The sequence below is a fragment of the Danio aesculapii genome, chromosome 5, assembly GCF_903798145.1.
Source record: "Danio aesculapii chromosome 5, fDanAes4.1, whole genome shotgun sequence".
Lineage (NCBI taxonomy): Eukaryota > Metazoa > Chordata > Actinopteri > Cypriniformes > Danionidae > Danio > Danio aesculapii.
Window position 1 is genome coordinate 26,025,185 of NC_079439.1, and position 21,642 is coordinate 26,046,826.

Below are 21,642 nucleotides of genomic sequence, written 5' to 3' on the forward strand. Positions count from 1 at the left end.
CAAGAATGTTCAAATAATTAAACAGTAGAGACTATGACAGGTGTGATTACAATATAGATGATTTATTCAAATCAAAATATTCAATTGAAAGTCCCCTTGAAGTTTAAGCTACTGTCTCTTACTCTCCGGCTACTTTATTAGGTACACCTTACTAGTACCGTGCTGGACCCACTTTTGCCTTCAAAACTGCCTTAATCCTTAGTGTCCTAAGAAATTTTGGTCCATATTGCCATGATAGCATCACGCAGTGGCTGCAAATTTGTCTGCTGCACATCCATGATGCGAATCTCCCTTTCCATGACATGCCAAAGCTGCTCTATTGCATTGAGTTCTAGTGACTGTGGAGGCCATTTGAGTACAGAGAACTCTTTGTCATGTTCAACAAATCAGTCTGAGATGATTTGCACTTTATAAGATGGCGTGTTATCCTGCTGGAAGTAGCCATCAAAAGATGTGGTCATAAAGGGATGGACATGATCAATTAGGCCCAAAGTGTGCCAAGAAAATATCCACCGCACCATTAAACAACCACCACCACCAGCCTGAACCGTTGATAAAGGGCAGGATGGATCCAGGCTTACATGTTGTTGACACCAAATTCTGACCCTACCATCTGAATGTCACAGCAGAAATCAAGACTCATCAGACCAGGCAACGTTTCTCCAATCTTCTATTGTCCAATTTTGGTGAGCCTGTGTGAATTGTAGCCTCAGTTTCTTGTTCTTAGCTGACAGGAGTGGCACCCGGTGTGGTCTTCTGCTGCTGTAGCCCATCTGCCTCAAGGTTGGACTTGTTGTGCATTCAAAGATGTTCTTTTGCATACCTCAGTTATAACGAGTGGTTATTTGAGTTACTGTTGCCTTTCTATCAGCTCGAACCAGTCTGGCCATTCTCCTTTGACCTCTGGTATCAGCAAGGCATTTAGGCCCACAGAACTGCCGCTCACTGGATATTTTCTCTTATTGAGACCATTCTCTGTAAACCCTAGAGATGCTTGTGCTTGAAAATCCCAGTCAAGAAGCAGTTTCTGAAATACTCAGTCCAGCCCATCTGGCACCAACAACCATGCCACGTTCAAAGTCACTTAAATCACCTTTCTTCCTCATTCCGATGCTCGGTTTGAACTGCAGCAGATCATCTTGACCATGTCTACAAGCCTAAATGCATTGAGTTGCTGCCATGGGATTGGTTGATTAGAAATTTGCGTTAACGAGCAGTTGGACAGGTGTACCTAATAAAGTGTGTATTTCAGTATGCTGATGCACTTACAACTGAAAGGGAATATTGAGCGGGGGGCGGGGCTTTCTTTTTGTGCATCATTCCCTCATAGCAAACTAACAGTAAGAGGAGCGTGGTTAAAAATATTGTGGCTGAAGCCGTTAAACTAACATCAACAAATAAGCACCACAACTACAAACATGGACGAAAATGATTTGACTTTTGATTACCAAAACAAACTTTTTTTCTTTGTGGATTAACTTGTGTCAAACTCAGTTCCTGGAGGGCCGCAGCTCTGCATAGTTTAACTTAACCCCAATTAAACACACCTGATCAAACTAATTGAGTCATCGCACTGCTGAATCGCACAGTTCAGTGTGTTGAAGCAGGGTTGGAACTAAACTGTGCAGGGCTGCAGCCCTCTAGAAACTAGTTTGACACCCCTGACCTAAAGAGTAATAATGTGCGGTAGCAAAATGAACATTGTAAATTTTGATTTCTCACCAACTTTAAACTTCCAAAATAACTTTTGCTTAATTGAAATAATACATTTTATTAGACAAAAAAAACCATCTCAAAACTGGAGTCTTACCGGACTGATCGTTCATCATGCGGATGGCTTTGGCCTTGGCAAGCTCCAGCGCTGTGACCCATCTCTGCCTCTCCACCTCTGTGCTGGCTTTCAGATGGTAAGTGCGCCCTCCACTGCTCAGAACAATATTGCAGGCGTCTTCGGTGTCGATGTGCGCAGTGGCAAGGTTGATAGTGCCGCGACACGTATGGGCCATCTCTGCCTGCGTCCTGCCATAAGCAACAGGAAAAAAGAAGAAACAAAAACAAAACATGAAGGGCAGACAGGAAATGAGAAGTAGGTGTTAATACAGTACATAGTGAAATAATGACAACATGGTAAAGAAAACAAAATCACAAATGATAAGAAGGAGAAAAAAGAAAAAGTGGTTAAAAATGCTATATTTCAACAACAATAACTTCCAGTTTTACAAATATATCAAAACACCTTAAATGTAGGTTAGCTTGTGAATAAATGAGGTAAATCAACATTGATCTGTCATGTGTAAGAGACAGAAACCCTGAGCCCCTGCGAGCGTTACATTACTACAAAAGCTGCATACTGAGTGGACAGAGAATGGAGTTTAACATGGCTATTGTGTGTCAGCTGACCAAACAACAACACTCAAACAATCCAGCCAGTGTCAGTCAGAGAGAGAGAGAACAGTGTGATGTAAACCCTGACAGAGACAGGACAACAGCAAAGCAAACTACTGAGGCCTATCCTAATGGAAACACAGCACTCCTTTAGCAAGAAAAAGAGTTTATTTCTCTATGCATTCTTTTCTACAACACCACTTCAGTAAAAGTACCATTACTTGACTAAAAATGTAGTGCAAGTAGAGTAAAAGTATCTGTTGTAAATAATATTCAAAGTACGAGTAAAAAGTAGACCTTTCAAAAGTACTTAAAGGGCACCTATGGTACAAAATCTACTTTTCAAGCTGTTTGGACAGACATATGTGCATGTATGGTGTATAGACCGTCATATTGGGGTGATATAAACACACCCAGTCCTTTTTTTCAATTTAGCAACTTAAAAACGGTGGACCAATTGGAGCGGTTTTCAGATCGACCGCAACTTTACGTAGGAGTGCGGTCCCCCCGCCAACCGAATTGATTGACAGCTGCACGTATTAACATGTCCCGGTAGTCATGAGTATAATCATATCAACAAGAGAGGACGAGCGCAAAGCAACCGGGAATAAAAGGTCTGTTCAGTTCGCTAGGATCATAAATCATCATCAAACGTGATCAAGAGTGAGTTTCACAAGTTTAAAATGTTTTAAAACAGATTCACTTTACAACGATTCACTTTACAATGATTCACTTTACAACGATTCACTTCAGCTTTACTTCATCAGTACAGTCGCGTGTCAGAACAATTATAAAGGAAGACGCTTCAATACCGGTTTGTGGACGTTAAATCAGGTTTATTTTGTACATTAACATAACAGATATCCATACAGCAAAGGAGATTAACTTGTATCCTGTCATATTTGCATGCAAAAAGAGTGCAAAGCTAAACGGCCGCTCTGTCTGTCTGTGTGCGTGTGTGCGTGTGTGTGTGTGTGTGTGTGTGTGTGTGTGTGCGTGCGTGTGTGTGTGTGTGTGTCTGCTGCGGTGTGTGGGTGCGCGCGTGAACTTTGTGTGACCCTGCCATGCAACTGCACAATAAATACTCATTGGTAAAGTTCTTACTGTAGTATTTCCCACAAACGCTATGTGAGATCTGCTTCCTTTAAGTCTGTCTGTTGTTTGACGCAGCCGAGGGAGGAGATTAAGGCACGCAGAAAGGCACGTAGAAACAGTGGGCGGGGAGGACTGGCCTTAAAGGAGCAGTACACCAAAACCGCCACCCAGTGAAGAAATGTATAAATAGGAATTTAAAAGGTATAATAAAAATCTGATGGGTGTTTTGAGCTGAAACTTTACAAACACATTCTGGAGACGCAAAACACTTATATTAAATCTGAAAAAAGGGCTAACCTAGGTGCCCTTTAAGAATAGTGAGTAGTGAGTATTGTGCAGTAAAAAGCTGATGCATTTACATGTCATTTGTGGATGTGTGCAAACGTAACATCCTGTAGTGCAATTAGTTATTGGCCAGCAGGCACACAACATCATAAGACGTTAATATTAGGTTAGATTTAGCTTGTGATGTCAGGTGACCAAAATTCAATGTCTAGCCAGTGTCTGAGGACAATGTTATTTTGTCAAATGATGTACAATGTCAAATAACTTTGATATTTGGTTGATTTTAGGTTGTGTTAGAAAGTGACCAAAATCCAACGTCGAGCAAACATCTTAAACCAACGTCATATTGTCAGATTTGACGTTGTCAGATATTGTCAGATTTTATTTATTTATCTATCAGATTTGGCAATCAAAATACAACATCTGATAGACATCATAGTAGTAACGTCCACACAACATCAAACTGCAACATCAGTAGACGTTGATATTTGGTTGATTTTAGGTTGGATGTTGGACATTGACTTCTGCCTGATGTTGAGTTCTGATGTCCAGGTTTTCATTTCCAAACAAAATACAATGTCCCCACGACGTTGGGGTACAACGTCAATCTGACGTCATGTTGACGTCCTATGCTTCATGGGTGTTTAAGGCCACTTCGGTCATCATACAGTAAACATCCGTCATCTTCTCATCAGTGACATGCATCTAAACAGTCTCTGGGTCAATGCGTGTAAAGATTTTGGATATCTTTTTGGACACTTTTCATTGTTCCAAACAGTTTGCTGCAATTATAAACATATTATCGACCATGTCTTGAGGCAGTTCATTATGATGCGATTTATCTTTATGCGGACAGGAATCACAGGACTGATTTTTCTAATCCCCATAGACAAGTAGTGTAGTAAAAGCACCGATACTGCACTAAAGATGTACTCAATGGAAAGTAAACGTACACATTTTTACAACTACTGAGTAAATTACAATTCCTGAGAAAAAAACTACTCAATTACAGTAATCAGAAAGGCTTCATAAGAGTCTCTATATGATCATTAGAAGACCAATTAGCAAAAAGAGTTCCACTTTAAGAATATCAACATAAATAGGCATTCTGATTACAATAATAATTTCATTCTTTCTTTTAACATTTTAATATTTACTTGTGTAAAATTATATAGTTGACAAATAAGAGTCAGTGGATTTAAAATGGCAAACATTGCTTGTCATTCTTCTTGATTAATATGAGCCCATATTTATTACATGTATTTAACTTTAGTAAAAGAACTGATGGGCAAGGATTTATCACAATTAATCACATCCAAAATAAAAGTTTGTTTTGACATAATATATATGTGTGTCTAATATATATAATAGGTATAAGTGATAGAAACAAAATTATACAAATTCAAAACAATTAATTTTTATACACATACATTACATTTTGTGACAATTCAGATACTTAAATTTATATATAATTTGTATCATATTCACATATATAATCAATATCTAAACAAAACAAAGCTTTTCTCAAATATATTCATGCATGTATGTGTTTGTACATACATTATAAATATACACAGTACACAAATTTAAATTTTGTCAAAACAAACTTTTATTTTGGATGCGATTAATCAAGATTAATTTTTGCCCACCCCTTTTAAAAAGTCTTCAGTTGGAATATTAGACATCATATCAACAACCTTAATATTCATTGTATGTGGACAGAACAACAGACAGACAAACTTACAAAAGCACAGAACATTCATTCATTCATTTTTCTTTGGGTTAGTTTCTTATTTATCAGGGGTCACCACAGTGGAGTGAACTGCTAACTATTCTAGCATATGTTTTATGGAGTGGATGCCCTTTCAGCTGCAAACCAGTACTGGGAAACACCCATACACTCTCACATTCACACACACCAATACACTACGACCAATTTAGCTTATTCAATTCACCTATAGCGCATGGGGAAACCTACGCCAACACAGGGAGAACAGGCAAACTCCACACAGAAATGCCAACTGGCCCAGCCGGGACTCGAACCAGTGACCTGCTTGCTGTGAGGTGACAGTGCTAACCACTGACCCACCGTGCCACAAAGTAAAGAACAGTAGAATAGAATATTAGAACAACAGAACGAACAGAAGAACACTAGAATAAACTTAAGTGTAGAGCCATATCTGTCTGTCCCTGACAATCGAATGCCAGGGACAGACAGACAGACAGACAGTCTGGGTGAAGGTGGCTGGTCTTTTGTAATATCTGTGTGAAATATCTCAAGCCTGAAAGAATCCTGGAGTCTCTTGTGAGTCTGTCACTCCGAGGAGCTCTAATTTAACCAAGCCTAACAAAAGCCTACAGCCTCACAAAACAGCCTGAGAAAGACAGAGATTCCTCACCCAGCTGCTTATGAAACACTGATTCAAACTGTCACGCCACTGTAGCTTTGCTAACCCACAGAAAGAGAAAGCCCGAAAAGTTGAGCGAAAGAGTGAAAGTGAGGAAATGAGACAGTAAAAAGCATGAAGAGTCAAAGAAAAATAGAAACATTTCTCTCTCCCTCTCTGTGTGTGTGTGTGTGTGTGTGTGTGTGTGTGTGTGTTACTGCTCTGGTTACCCAGTATCTGTTGCACATCTCTAATGGAATGTTAAAGCTCTGACCCTCAAAGAAACTTTGAGAAGCTCTACACTTGTTCAAAAGCTGCATCCGAATTTGCATACTACTCGTGTAGGTACTACCAGGGGCGTTGATTTAGGGTGGACGGAGGGGACGTGTCCCCACCAATATCCACCGAGCATTGAAATCTGTCCCCACCAATAATTTAAATAAAAAAAATTGCGCTGTTAATGTTAGCTTAGACATGCAGTAAGGGTTAAATGACATTCTCTCCTCAAGTCCTCCTACCCCCAAAACACATATGGACATTTTGATTGGCTGTGCCTTTCCCTGCTGTCATGTGAGGTGGAGTGGCTGCGTTTAGATACAAGCAGCACCAAATGCAGTGGATTGTTTTTTTTTCCCGTGAAAAAATAAGATGTGTTGGGTGACGCACACAAGCGATGATGGTGGCAGCAAAAAAAAAGGAAGTCATTAGGTTTTTTCAGCAAAAAGTGTAAGTTACATCAACACAAGTTCACTACTGAATGAGTCCATCATGATAATGCCGGTAATGCTCGAGTTTTTTCCTCGCTTTATCGCACAGTCTATCGTTAAAGCAGACTGATATAGTGAATAATGTGAAAAATATGGCCTGAAAACTAACTGCAGAATAAAAAGCTAAATGTAAAAGTCCCTATATGATCCCTGCCAGTTCTTTAATATCTTAAAGTAGCATGTCTAATTTCCGTTGAAACAGTTTTTCAGAAAAAATACAGCCTGAGTATAGGCATAATACTGATATATGAGACATGTTTCGTTTGCACTATGGCTAAAATAAACGGAAGTTTTTATTAAACTCTCTTTATCAGTTAATAAATATTCTTTTAACATTACACTATGAGGCTTATAGCCAGCTTATGGAAAGGGGTGGCTATTTTTTCTGAAAAACTGAACCTTTTTGCAGGTATTTGCCGGATTTTCTATTTAATAATGAGGTATAAATATTACATTTAAGATATTAAGAACAAATTTTTTGCTGGATTAGCTTGTCGGTTGGTTATCATAACCACACTTTTTGATGTACCAAAAATATTTCCTACCATTTTGTCAAATTGCTTACCATACTATTTTAAGTTAAAGTTAAATATGTTTATTTACAACTATGCATTCAAACTGTAAGTTTTATATTACAGTTTTATAACTAATGAAAATTTAAAATAAAGAACTATTAAAGAGATGCTTATTTTTAAAATACAAATTTATTGTCATCTATCATTACATTTTTTTTTTTTAGAAATCTATTAAAACTTGTTTTAAATTAAAAACTGATGCATATAGGTAAATAAAAAACAGGCCAGCACAGAATTTGGCCATTTGAATAAAAAAAATAATAATTTCAAATATGAATAATCGTTGAGAAGCCTTTGGTGATAATTAACCGTGACGAAAAAAAAAAGCAGTTGATAGTGAAATCGGCTAATCGTTGCATCCCCGATATCAGTGCATTGTACAAAAGGTCTTTTCTACAAACATATCCAAATGTTTTCGACTGCTGACTGCTCGCTTAATGTCAGGTGACTCGTGCTCTGCTGCAGCTCATGCTGTATTGAACAGACGCACGTCACTTCATAACTATAGCGGCCGTTATTCGACTAAACTAAATTTATTTTTGATGTCATGGTCACCCTAATTGGAGGGCCCGAACAAATTCGGCCCGCGGTCCGCCAATTGAATAGCCCTGCCTTACAACAACGCCACCCCGCCCTCCTTTATATTGCAATATTTCTTTTTCAATAAATATAACAATTTTTTTTATATTTATTATTATTATTATACAATTATTATTCTAAATAAGTGACAGAAATCAATCCTAAATGTTACTGGAAAATAACGTAACAACTGGAGTGATAGGCTAAGATCACTTAAGAAATCTTTTGCATGATTATTATGACAATTCTATAGAATACAATAAAAATAAATATGTTTTATAGAATTATCTGTTGTATTAGACCCGACTCATGGACGAGAATTAATGTTATGAAGTCTTACCTCCCTGACTCTTTATCCCTCTTTTTTGCTTTATAGCCATGCATAGTGAAAGTAACATCATCATCATCACCATCATATTACATAAACTTAAGTTTTGTCGACTTACAAAACTCGCTGTGTGCCGACACCTCAGCACAAAAGACTGTTACTCTGGTTTCACAGCGCATGAGCGGTGTACTTTATCGATGTGTTTGCAAACAACTGGGATTCACACAGGAGCGCATGAGGCATGCAGGAATGGTTTTCTACGCGCATGCATCAGTTTGCTTTCACCAGCATTGTTTCGGTTGCGGCTGCATGGTGGCGCAGTGGGTAGCATGTTCACCTCACAGCAAGAAGGTCGCTGGTTCGAGCCTCAGCTGGGTCAGTTGGCGTTTCTGTGTGGAGTTTGCATGCTCTTCCCATGTTTGCGTGGGATTCCTCCGGGTGCTCCGGTTTCCCCCACAGTCCAAAGACATGTGGTACAGGTGAATTGGGTAGGCTAAATTGTCTGGAGTGTATGTGTTTGAATGAGAGTGTATGAGGGTGTCGCAGTGATGGGTGGCAGCTGGAAGGGCATCCACTGCGTAAAACTTATGCTGGATAAGTTGGCGGTTCATTCCGCTGTGGCGACCCCAGATTGAAGAAGGGACTGAGCCAAAAAGAAAATGAATGAATGAATGAATGTTTCAGTTACACATAGAGAACAACAAACTTGTGTGTGCAAAAGATGCCAAATGTGAATGGCCCCTAACGTCTTTATTCTGGGATTGCCACTCTAAATTTACTCTAAAACACTCTAAACACACTTACCTAAAGTAAATCGTATCTCAATGCTTTTACTAGGGAGCCTTTTTTTTTGTCTCTCCGTGCCGCCCCCAGCAAGATGCTGCCCTGGGCAATCGCCTATAGTGCCCATGCCTAAATCCGCCCCTGCTTTAAACTTTCAATAATCTGTATATACGGCATGTAAAGTTCTTGAGGTCAGAAAGTTCTCAGATAACATTATCCTAAAATATTATTTTTGATGTATTTTTATGAAGGTAAATGTAGTTGTAGGTTAAACAGCATTGTTAATTGCAGAAGTTATTTATTAAAAAAACAAACAAGTTCTGAAAGAGATCAGGCCTCAGTCAGGTAATAGAAAGTAATGCAAAAGTAACTCAAATGTAGCGTAATGCATTACTTACCCTAAAAAGTAACTACAGGTAAGTAACTCAACCAGTTACTTTTTTGGGGAGTAACTCAATATTGTAATGCATTAGTTTCAAAGGTAACTTTCCCCAACACTGGTGATGATATTATATTGTCATTCTGGCATTATATATAATGAGTGGCATTAAATGGTCTTAGACAATAATATTGTTTATCGCAATATATTTCGGTGCAATATATTCTACAACAACAAAAAAGATATTGTGACAGGCCTAACTAAAAATGGCATGGTTGTTGGTGCCAGACAGGCTGGTATGAGTATTTCACAAACTGCTGATGTGCTGGAGTTTCTACACAACCATTTCTTGGGTTAAGAGAGAATGGTGTAAAAAAAAGAGAAATATCCAGTGAGCAGCATTCTTCATTCTGTTATTATTGCAGCCTGTCAGATAAAAACAAAAAATTGCACGGGCTCGCAAAAACTGAACAAAAGAAGATTGAAAAAGTTTGCCTGGTCTGATGAATCTTGGTGTGATGTTCAGGTCATTTGGTGGTAAAGAATAGCTCAGCTCAGGCTGCTGCTGCTGGTGTAATGGTGCAGAGAATAATGTAGGCCCATTAAATCTCTTCAGATTGCACAATTTTTTATTTTGTTGGTTACGACAAATATGTCAATAGATGCGCGATTTTGTCTAAAGAAAATCCTGAAATGTTGTGGGTAAAAATATGACACGCAACAAAAGAAGCAAATATTGAATCTTGCATCCTGACGCCCATTTGTCATTTACAAAATTTACCAGAATCTAGACAGAATTGTGTAATCTGAACATGGCTTAAAGATTCAGGACATCCGAGAGTACTTTTTTAAAAATTGTAACAGATTTGTGTGTGTTGAGCATCAGTTAAGACAATGTTAGCACCTGTCAGCTTTAACCGTGTGGAAAACTGGGTAATTTTGAACTTTTGTCAGCTAATTTCATCTTCCGGGTTTAAAATAATTTTTGGTGCAGGAACAAAATCGGTGATGTAGTACGCATCTACTAGTGGAGTTTTTTCATTATTATTCATAGTGGAGTTTTCTTATCCTATGAGAAGACCCTGCTTCTTAATTATTCATGAGAACACGTGCTTTATGAAGGGCTTTATGGCATGGGTCGTATGTGTTTGTTTCCATGATCCACGGGGTTTGTTGCATGTTTTTCCCTGCGATGCTGTCAGGGCCGATACAGCAAAGCTGTTGGTTTGCAGCAAGCATTTTTGTCAGGAGAAATACCTATTTCCCTTTTGCTGTGTTCACTAGTATGTTTAAAATCCTCCAGATTACCGGCAGGGCTAATGGTTGAAATAGACATGGCAAGAAACCTGCTGGACTGCTATCCACTGTATCTGCATTCAGACCCGGGGATTGAGGAGGAAAGAAAGTCCTCCTCATTTATAGTGTTTATATAAACTTTATCTTTAGATGATATAACAAATTGTGGTTCTGTGTATATGAAATTATGAATAACATATGTAGCAGGACATTAAATTACTTACTGTTTATTTCTTTGTATTTTAACTTTGTAAACTATAAAATCATGGGTCTCCTCACGGTTTGTGTATCATTTTGTAAGACAACTGACAACAGTTGTTCGCTCCCCTCTTTTTCCCTTGCTCTGCCGGCCATGCCCATTCCTCCCTTTGCTTGGAGTGCTCCACGCCCATACTGGAGCATATTTTTGAAAAAAATCTGAGGTAGACCTGAACTGAAAGAGGGGGGTTTCATGGCCCCTTAAACTCCACAATAAACCTGAGTGCTAAGTTCATTCATTATCTTTGCGGCTTAGTCCCTTTATTCATCAGGAGTTGCCACAGCGGAATGAACCGCCAACTTATCCAGCATATGTTTTACGCAGCGGATGCCCTTCCAGCTGCAACCCAACACCGGGAAGTTCAAAAATAATTTAGAAACAACAGTTGCAAATGTTTTTATTCAGTCTGTGTAGAGTATAAAATTAGTTCTCTGCCAGAGCTTAGCCGTTGGAAAAGTGTTACTGACCAGTTTCAAAAGAGAAGTTTCCCTGAGTTTAAAAAAAAAATAATAATAATAATTACTTGATGATTAATGATTAAACAGTCTTTCTTTCTTTGTTTTTAATAAAAAACTAAATCACAATTAGATGTGTTGTCAACCCCTTTGTTCATTTATCTTTCTATTACATAATGGACATAAAATTTCATGGCCAATAAAGATATTTACAGCCAGTCACAGGCAATGTTTTAAGTTAAAGGCCTTAAGCATAGGACATGTTAAAAGATCATATATGCTGGGGGCTGTGTACTTAGAAATATCTATAGATAGAACAATAATTTAAATGAGCTCTACTTTGAAAGTGATGAGACTGAGCAAGTGGTTGCACGGTGGCTCAGTGCTTATCTCTGTCGCCTCACAGAAAGAAGGTCGCTGGTTCGAGCACTGGCTGGGTCAGTTGGCATTTCTGTGTGGAGTTTGCATGTTCTCCCCGTGTTGGCGTAGGTTTCCTCCGGGTGCTCCGGACTGGTTTCGGTACAGACATGCGCTGTAGGTGAATTGAATAAGCTAAATTGTTCGTAGTGTATATGTGAGAATGCGAGAGTGTATGGGTGTTTCCCAGTAATGGATTGCGGCTGGAAGGGCATCCGCTGTGTAAAACATATACTGGATAAGTTGGCGGTTTACTCTGCTGTGGCGACCCCTGATGAATAAAGTGCCTAAACCGAAGGAAAATGGATGTATGAATAAATGAATGAATGATTGAATGAAGGAAACTGAGCAAGTATGAGTGTAAGACTTTCCAGTATGTGTCAGTATTGTTTATAATATGTATATTATTAACAATAGATGTTATTATGCTTCAGAGTATTTGAAGAATAAATATAAGTATGTATATTTTCCATGTTAGTTTAAATACAGGCACATTTATGTTATATTTTCATACATGTCATAATTCTGATTCTGATTCTGGAGATGTGTATTACCGTTTCTAGCCAATAGGTTGTGTCTGTGTATAAATTAAGACGCAAGTTTCGTTTTTCCTCAGTTAGTTATTGCTTGGGGTCGGTTCACTTGCCAGTTTATAACCTAGCTAGCTACTAGCAACTGTTGATTAAATGAGGAAGGATGTCGAAGTTTGACAGACTAGTGTAACGTCAGTATTTAGGCTGTCTATTTTGTGGATGAACATTGTGTATGTGAACGCAATAAAGGTTCAGCAGTGGCTCGAGTTGTATCCATCGTACATGCCCTGAAACCCTTGCAGTGGGGAGTTTATTGAGGTACAGTGAGTAACTTGATAAAAACTGGACAATGAGGAAAAAAAGACTTTCTTTTCCATATACATGACACTATAGTGCCTCAATCATGTGTGATGAAAGATCAGACATTCTGATGGTCTGACACTCAAGCAAACCAAGTAATTGGCTGAATCAAACTCAGGTGACCAAGTCAGTAGAGAGAGGGAGAAATACACTTTCAGCTCACGCACCAAACATCAATTACCATATTCACCCCAACAAGACAAACCAACCCCTCCAGAGCTGAGATCTTATACTCAAACTCTTCCAGAACACAAGCAGACAGGAGAACGGGAGAGAAAGTTGGGAGGAGGAATAAGTATGAAGGGGGGAAAGCAGAGATCTTAAATTAGCTTCACCCACCCTGCAGGGGACAGACTAGACGCAAATGGCAGTAAGTGGGTCAGAACTGAGAACATGAAGCCAGAGTAAGAAACTACCATGCAGAGCAAAGGGAGAGAGGCAGAGATATGCCGTTAAACTGCAGAGAGAGAGAAAGATAGAGAATGGAAAGAGGCAGACTGAAGACTCAGAAAAGGGTACGGGAGAATGATGCAACAGCAGAAATAGCAGATAACATTTATGAAAATTCATCCAAAGAGAAAGAGGTTTTAAAAGAAGTAGAAGAAATGAAATAAGATTGTGATATTAATAAAAGACAGTCTCAGATATTTATTTACATGCTGTCATTTGGGGTTGGGCAATTTACTTTCTTTAACAATGTGCGAGCTGACATTATTAACTATGTCAGTGTTAGATAAATACATTTTATTAATTTCTTTTTTTATATATCTATACTTTTAAAGGAACCTGAATTTAATGTTATAAATGTATGTGCTTCTAGATATAATTCCATGCTCAACTGTAGTTTTTATTCAGTTGAATGTTTTGAGTGTGCCAGTTGCAGGAATATTATGCTGACAAAGAATTGAGTTTTTGATTCTACCAAACAAATAGTTTAGAGCAATGATTAAAGACAATGCCTCATCATCTGTTTGTATGCCTGTATATAAACTGGCCTTGAAGGTCTGTCCTTTGAGCAACCAGAATGGAACCTCTTGTGTTTCTTCTGTATTATTTCTTTGCTGAAAAAACATTAAATCTTTGAAAATGAATCTTTGTGGGGCTTGGAATAATTTTTGATCCTGACAGTCACTCACTTTGCAGGAGGGAAAAAAGGCCAATAGCATTCCCTGCATGATCAAATCATCTAAAAATGTATAGGTAAGATATAAGTTAATCATTAATGAGTCTAATTTTAGAATTCAAGAAATTATATTTTGTTTCTGTTTCGCCAAAAAAGAAATAGTTCCAAGCAAAGCCAGAGTAAAAGGTTTGTGTTTCTGAGTGACACTATGGTGTTTTCTTCCCAAATAAATCTGCTTTGAATTAATCATCAATTAAATTATGCAGTCGAAAAGACATTTTGATTTGACTGAATGACTCAAAGCCGAAATTGATTCACATGATTCTTCACACTCAGGCCCCGTTTACACTAATACATTTTAGTTTAAAAACGCATAGGTTTTGCTACAGTTACACCTTCCATCCACACTACCCCAGAGTTCTTTATATCATGTTTTCATTTTATTGTTAAGATAGTGAAACAACGTAGCCAGGGTGATGTGAATGAGGTTATAAAGTACACTCTTCTCTTTGAAGATTCACTTGATGTGTCCTCGGGAGTTTGTTTTTCATGTCAAACTTGCGAAGTCTGAACTTAAAAGGAAAGATGCAAGACTGAATTGTGTGCACTTAATATTGAGGAAAAGCCCCAATCAGATCCATCCACACTGACACGGAGCAGCAGCATCTTCAAATGAAAATGGCCTCTTTATCGTGTTCACTATGCTCTGTTTTCGGCACTCTAAAACTGCCAGTTTTGAGATTAACTTAACAGACACTAAAAATGTTGAGGCATTGTGTAGCTACATATTTACGGTATATGAGCGTCATCTTCACTGTATGCATATTTATAACAAACCGGAGCCTATAACATAATGACTCCTTTCATTTTCTTCATTCTCTTTTGCTAAATATCAGTTTTATTAATCAGTAATGGCCATTATGAAATATAACAAGCAATAAGTTTATACAATATAGGAAATAAAGGCAAGCAATCAGTCAATATGCAGAATCAGTGTACGTGGTTCCATTAATTAATATATTAACTTCTCTTTGCGCTCAGCCAAAACACGTTACCTGAGAACAAGTAATAGATTCAAAAGACCAAAGTCGAGGAATATGTCATTAGATATAGACAACAAGATGAATTAAATATCACATTTGACAACTAGTGTATAGTGAGATTCGATTCAGCGGTAGATTCTTGATGAACCGATGTGTGCTGCTCTCACCTGGGGTTCTGTGCTCAAAGCACCAGCTGACTGCCTGGAGCTCAGACACACGCATATGCTGCAGCGCAAGCCAGAGTGTGTGTGTGGTCACGTGATGTGTGTTTTCAACGGTGTAGTGTGGACGTAGATCTGTTTAGAAACACTAGGTGAAAAGCCAGTGTGGATGTGGATCGTTTTCATTCTAAAACGCTGTTTTAAACTAAAATTAAATAAAGGTACAAAATCTGTCACTTTTCATTTTTCGAGTGCCCTGAACTGATTTTTTGCTGTTTATTCTGATGAATATCTTCCCCAAAGAGCACCGACACATTATTAAAGCTACCCCTGAGCACTTTTTGTTTGATTGTTTCCCCATATGTTTGATGATCAACTCTCCCAGTGCCATACAAAAGCAGAATAAATGTTGCTCTTTGCATAAGGGTTCAAAAACCCTATTCTCACATGCATGAGAAAAACCACACACTCAGCAAAAGATGATTCCTTGGCATAAACTACCCATAGCAGCACAAATAACTGAAGGAAGTGTGCAAGTGTCAGTGCACACATTGTGCAAAGGCTATGAATGACATTCTAAAACACCCTGCTCTTGGTTAACCTCCCATAAACCCTTGAGGAACACAGCCTCCTCGTAGATCATGTGACCACATTTTCCCAGCAGAATGGAGCATTTTCACTTATTGCAAAAGAAGGTCAGGCGTTGTCAGGGAAAAAATAAGATGCAAAAATAAAAACAAAACATTTGGCTAATAGTCATTATTGTTTTTATATTGCTGTTTTATTGTTGTACATATTTTGTAAATGACCAAATACTGCTTTCATGTTTTGGCAGATTTTTTATGGCCTAAGTTAGCATGATAAATTTTGCGGTCACTGTTCAGTCGACATGAAATAAAAATTCACACAATTTAGCTTCTGAATGTACAGAGTTTAGCATAAATGAGCACACCCCCTTTTCAAAATCAATATTTTTATCAATTTCTCAGTGAATCTAGCAATACATTTTGAATTATTAAACAGATATATTCATTAACATTCTAACATCTTTAGAAATAAAAATATATTACATTTAAAGTCAAAGGAGCTTTTGCAAAAAAAAAAAAATTACAAACTAAAAAAAAATCCACTAAACTGTATATGAGCAATTCCAGCGTTGTGGATGTGACATTTGCAGTAAAATCTCAAAACAAAAATTCACAAAGAAAGAATATGTTAACATTATATTGAAACATCGATTTACATTTTCCAAAACAACTAACCACAGAGTTAAAGGATCAGAAAAATATCAATCTGTAAACAATTTTTATATTTCAAATGAGGAAAATAAGCATGCGTTATGCATGTGACAAAAAAGTTGCCGAGTTTACGGTCTACCACATACTTTGTAGAAATTCTGTGAATTAAACTGCACAACCCAAAAGAAACAATGCTAATCAAAAGAATAGGAGTTTGCTCTCTATAGAATAAAAATTATTGATTTTATTTTATTTGACATTTTTTGCATTTATGAGAAAGAAAGCTCCATTATGGATGTGACATCTCTTTGTTACGGATGTGTCAGATGTGAAATTGGCACTCGTGTGATTTTGGTAAATCAAATATAATTGTTTGAAAACATTAACAGAGACATTTTTGAAGCACTGTAAAATACTAACTTATACAAATAACACAAATGGTTTTGATATTTTGGCGACAACCTAATTTTATTTATAGCAAGGTTGACATTTGTATGGAATTGCTCATTTATTTTGGGCATTATGACGGCGCAATGGGTAGCATGATCGCCTCACAGAAAGTAGGTCACTGGTTCGAGCTCCGGCTGGGTCAGTTGGCATTTCTGTGTAGAGTTTGCATGTTCTCCCCATGTTTGCATGGGTTTCCTCTGGGTGCTCCGGTTTCTCCCACAGTCCAAAGACATGTGGTATAGGTGAATTGAGTAAGCTAAATTGGCAGTAGTGTATTGTGTAAATGCAAGAGTGTATGGGTGTTTCCCATGTATGGGTTGCAGCTGGAAGGGCATCCGCTGCATAAAACATATGCTGGATAAGTTGGCGGTTCATTCGGCTGTTGCAACCCCAGAATAATAAAGGGACTAAGCCAACAAAAATGAATAAATGTTTCTCTTAATCTTTTCCTGTTTATTAAAATAGTTTTAATCTTTTCCCCCAACATAATAATTTGGCTGTACAAATTTTTGGACTGTGATCTTAATTTTTTTTTTGCAGAATTAGTTACAGTTTTGGCTTTGGTGCTGACTAATGTAAAGCATCCTATAGAAAATATTAATTCAAAATTAGGGATGTACTCATTTATGCTAAGCGCTGTATTAAAGAGGCAGTATGCAGAATTTTAAAAATAAATATATATATAAATAATTATATACGCAGACTGATGTATAATTTGTTAGGACCTGATGATATTTGGCTGAGATATAAATATTACCAAATTTAGATTATGAGCGTTCAGAAAAATTGAAATATTGAGAAAATCTTTTGAGCTATTTTTGCTATTAAATGCAATTTTTTTGTGGTCTAGGGTCACATATAGAAATACATTAAAACAATTATTTTATCATCCATATATATATCCATATATATATCCATATATATATATATATATATATATATATATATATATATATATATATATATATATATATATATATATATATATATATATATATATATATATATATATATATATATATATATATATATATATATATATATATATATAAAACAGCACTTTTCTTGTGTATTACTCCACTCAAAGAGTGACAACAGATCAATAAACTCACTACAGTTTGACAAACTTTTGAGGCTTTTTTAGGCAAGAATGTAGTTGTTTAGATTGCAACTATGCAGTGTATTTATAAGGATAGTGTCTATTTTAAATATTTATAATTTCAGAGATCGGCAGCCATCATTCTGTCATACTGAGCAGAGCAAAGACTGTTAGTCCTTAGGGGAGAAAAACTCAGTGTTTTATTTTCATATTTCAAATTACAGCTGACCAAATTATTATAAAACAGGTAAATGACATTGTAAATCCATCTTTCTCTTTTGTGTTTTGTAGTGGTGTATTTATACCATAGCAATCTGGTAGTGTTTGCTTTGTTTTAACTTTTTCTGGAATAATTATTTTCATCTCCCGATTGCAACAGAAATACTGGGAAATGCCTCTAGACTGATGGCATTTCATGCCGTTCAGCCTTACAATATTAAAATGTGAGCAAAATCCCCTGTTTTGTCATCACTTTAGATATTATGCTAGAGAATCATTCAAATACTAGCTCTAAAGTTACGTTTGTGAAGTAGCAACCGTTTCTGCTGTTCTGACTTAAGCTGCAGATGTAAATAAGTGGCAGAAGAAAGCAGTTCCTCATACAAAAGTATTTTTGAGACTCTCGCCGTCCAACTGTTGGCCTGTGGCCTCGTGCCAATGCATGCCTCCCATTAGTGCCGATATACAGCCATATCGCACTGCTATATAGCAGTATATAGCAGTCACTTGCTTAGTTTTTAAACAATTTTTCCATTTTAAGCAAATAATATAAATAAACGATTCACTGAATCCCATTATTGCAGCCACAGAGCTGAGCCACACCAAACAAATTGGCAAAAACCAATGACACCAGCCAGTTAACAACCAGTGTCTACCAGCCAGAACGTTTTCTCTAGCAAGCTGCTCTGGCAAACTAACATGAAACAAAACTTTGTTTTTGGCCTGATTTTGTTATTATTAATATATATCTAACCAGTTCCTTCCCTATGAAAAAGAGAACACTTGGCAATTCTCAGGTCCTCTGGATTTACAATGAATAGTTCTGCCCAATAACGATAACATTTGTTCTACATTTGAAATAAATACATTTTCATATAGAGAAGAATGTGACAATTGCTCAAATTCAAAACACAAATGAAATCATTAGCTATTGTGATCAACTGTAATTGCAAAAAAAAAATTAAATAATAAAATAAAATGCTTTAAATAACATTTTACTTGGAATTTAGAAGAAATTTAATTAGACTTATATAAAATAAAACAAATATAAACATTTTAATCAAACACTGTAATACCCCTAAATACAGTACACCCCCCAAAAAACCTGACAAATAACAACTGGTCATAATTTTTTCCATAGCTGTTTATCAGGGCCTTTAGCAAACACCATATCAACCCATTTCCAACAATATCCAGATAATATCCATCATTTAAAAATACATACACATTTAGAATCACATCAGATCTTTACCGTATACTCTTTTACTAGTTAGTAAGTCAGTTAACTAAAAGAGTTTCCTATTGCAAACAGCTAAAATAAGCACATCGGAACACATTAAAAAACTCTATTATGAAATCAAATGTGCATACTGTAGAAGGAAGAGATGAACCAGAACGAGAAGAAGTGTGTAAAATGAAAAGGGAAAGATCTGTGACTCATCATGAGGAAGAGGAGGAGGAGGAGAAGGAGGGGAAGTGCTGTAACCCAGTGCAATTTACGCAGGCCATTACACTTTAGCGTGTTTTAGCACTGCAGATGACAGAGGTGTGTGCGCGGTGTGTGTGGGGGGTGGGGGGGGGGGGTCATCTATTGCCCTCTGTAAAACTAACACATCAGCAAAACACATCCAAGGCACATCCTACAGAAAACCTCCTTCAGCAATTTCCTTCAGCGTGACAGCACTACAGGGAGCTGAGTGCCTCAGATGCGATTGATTAATGTGTCTCTTAGTAATGATCCACAATCTGTATGACAGCAAGATCAGTTCGATCCAGCCCATTAAAGCCAGCCCAGAGAGATGAAGACAGAGAAAGAGAAGGTGTCTGTGTAAGTATACGGAAATCAGCGGCACCATGTCAACAAAAGGGTCATCGACTTGTGTGACTCACTGAAGACGTGCATACCTCACATGACGGCTCTGAGTGTTGGGGGAGTAAAGCAGAAATTTTGCAGTCATAAATTAAAGGGCTCCAATTTTGTCATTTTACAAGATGTAAAATAAGTTTTTTGTGTTTACAGAATGTGTATGAGAAGATTCAGGTCAAAATAACTGACAGATCATATACACCTTGTTGAAAATGTCAATTTTTGGGTCAGAGGGAATAGTAGCTGTTTTGCTCCTGTGCCATTAATGGCCTGTTTCCACTGAGTGGTACAGTATGGTACGGGTCGTTATGGGTCACCTTTATCAGGCTTGCGTTTCCACTGCTAAAAGGGTACCAATGGTATAGGCCCTTAAAGGGTACCAATGGTACCCTTTTGGTGGGCATGGTGTACGACAGAAAGTTTCAGTCGACGTCATTCTCGCTCGAGGAAATGTCTACAGTAAAGCTGTACGGGTCGTTCACATATCAAATGAGAAGCACTTCTCACAAAACAGATGCTTTACACACTTATATACTTGTGTATAAATGTTCATTATTAACCTTTCTATGAACATGATTTGATTATAACTGCAGATCAATGATAAAAATAGTATACTGTAACGTCTGCAATTATTTAAAATAAATGCAACATATATGAACACAAACAGACCCTTACAGTCTCCGATATGTTACCAATTACAGAAAAACTACACACAACATATATTTAGTCCTTATTTGGGTTCAAAAACACACAACATATTCAGTGCAAACCTCTCATCTGTGTCTTTATTCTTCACCAGCACATGTAACCTCTTGTTAGAAAGTAATTCTGTCATTCTAAGTTCATAATAGTCCAGAAGGTGATGATAATAGTTAAATGTGGCAGTTTGTTCATGTTTTGGGTTGCAGAAAGAATCATTTGCTCCTTTTTTTCCGTTTTTTTCCGGCTTCTCTTTTGTGTTTTCACGTTTGTCCATTTCTGAAAGGATCAGATGTCAGAAGCACTTTGATAATCATGCGCATGTTATTATCATCATCTCAAGAAGTTTGTTATTTCAAATATAGACACGAAGTGAACACACGCGAGAAAGCGAAACCGCTCGCGCTTTAGACGGCTATGTAAGCAACAACAGGGTAGATTCTGCTCTTTTTCTTGGCTTTGTGGCTTTTCATCAAGACGACGAAAAGGTTTGTTTGAGCTCGGGTCAACCATGGCTCATTATTATATGTATATATTATTACGGTGTAATGTTTCGGCTGTGTTTTTAAAAATAACGCTTCCTTTGTTTTCATTCTCCTGGTTTGTTGCACAACTTGTGATGTATCTCTGTAAATCAATAGCGTTCAGCTGCGCGTCTTTCAAAAAGGTTTATTCATTTATTCATTTTCTTTTTGGCTTAGTACCTTAATTAATCTGGGGTCGCCACAGTGGAATGAACCGCCAACTTATCCAGCATAAGTTTAAAGCAATTTAGCTTACCCAATTCACCTGTACCACATGTCTTTGGACTGTGAGGGAAACCGGAGCACCTGGAGGAAACCTAAACCAACACGGGGAGA

General features: G+C 37.3%; 1 protein-coding gene across 2 annotated transcripts in view; it reads right to left on the reverse strand.

Annotated features, from left to right (window-relative positions):
* The window catches only part of osbp2b (oxysterol binding protein 2b), a 133,037-nt gene that overhangs the window by 97,644 nt on the left and 13,751 nt on the right, over positions 1 to 21,642 (reverse strand). For both annotated transcript variants that reach the window (XM_056457747.1, XM_056457746.1), the window contains exon 2: positions 1,811 to 2,019. In XM_056457747.1, coding sequence (XP_056313722.1) covers positions 1,811 to 2,019 — 209 coding nt within the window. The remainder of the gene's footprint in view (positions 1 to 1,810; positions 2,020 to 21,642) is intronic.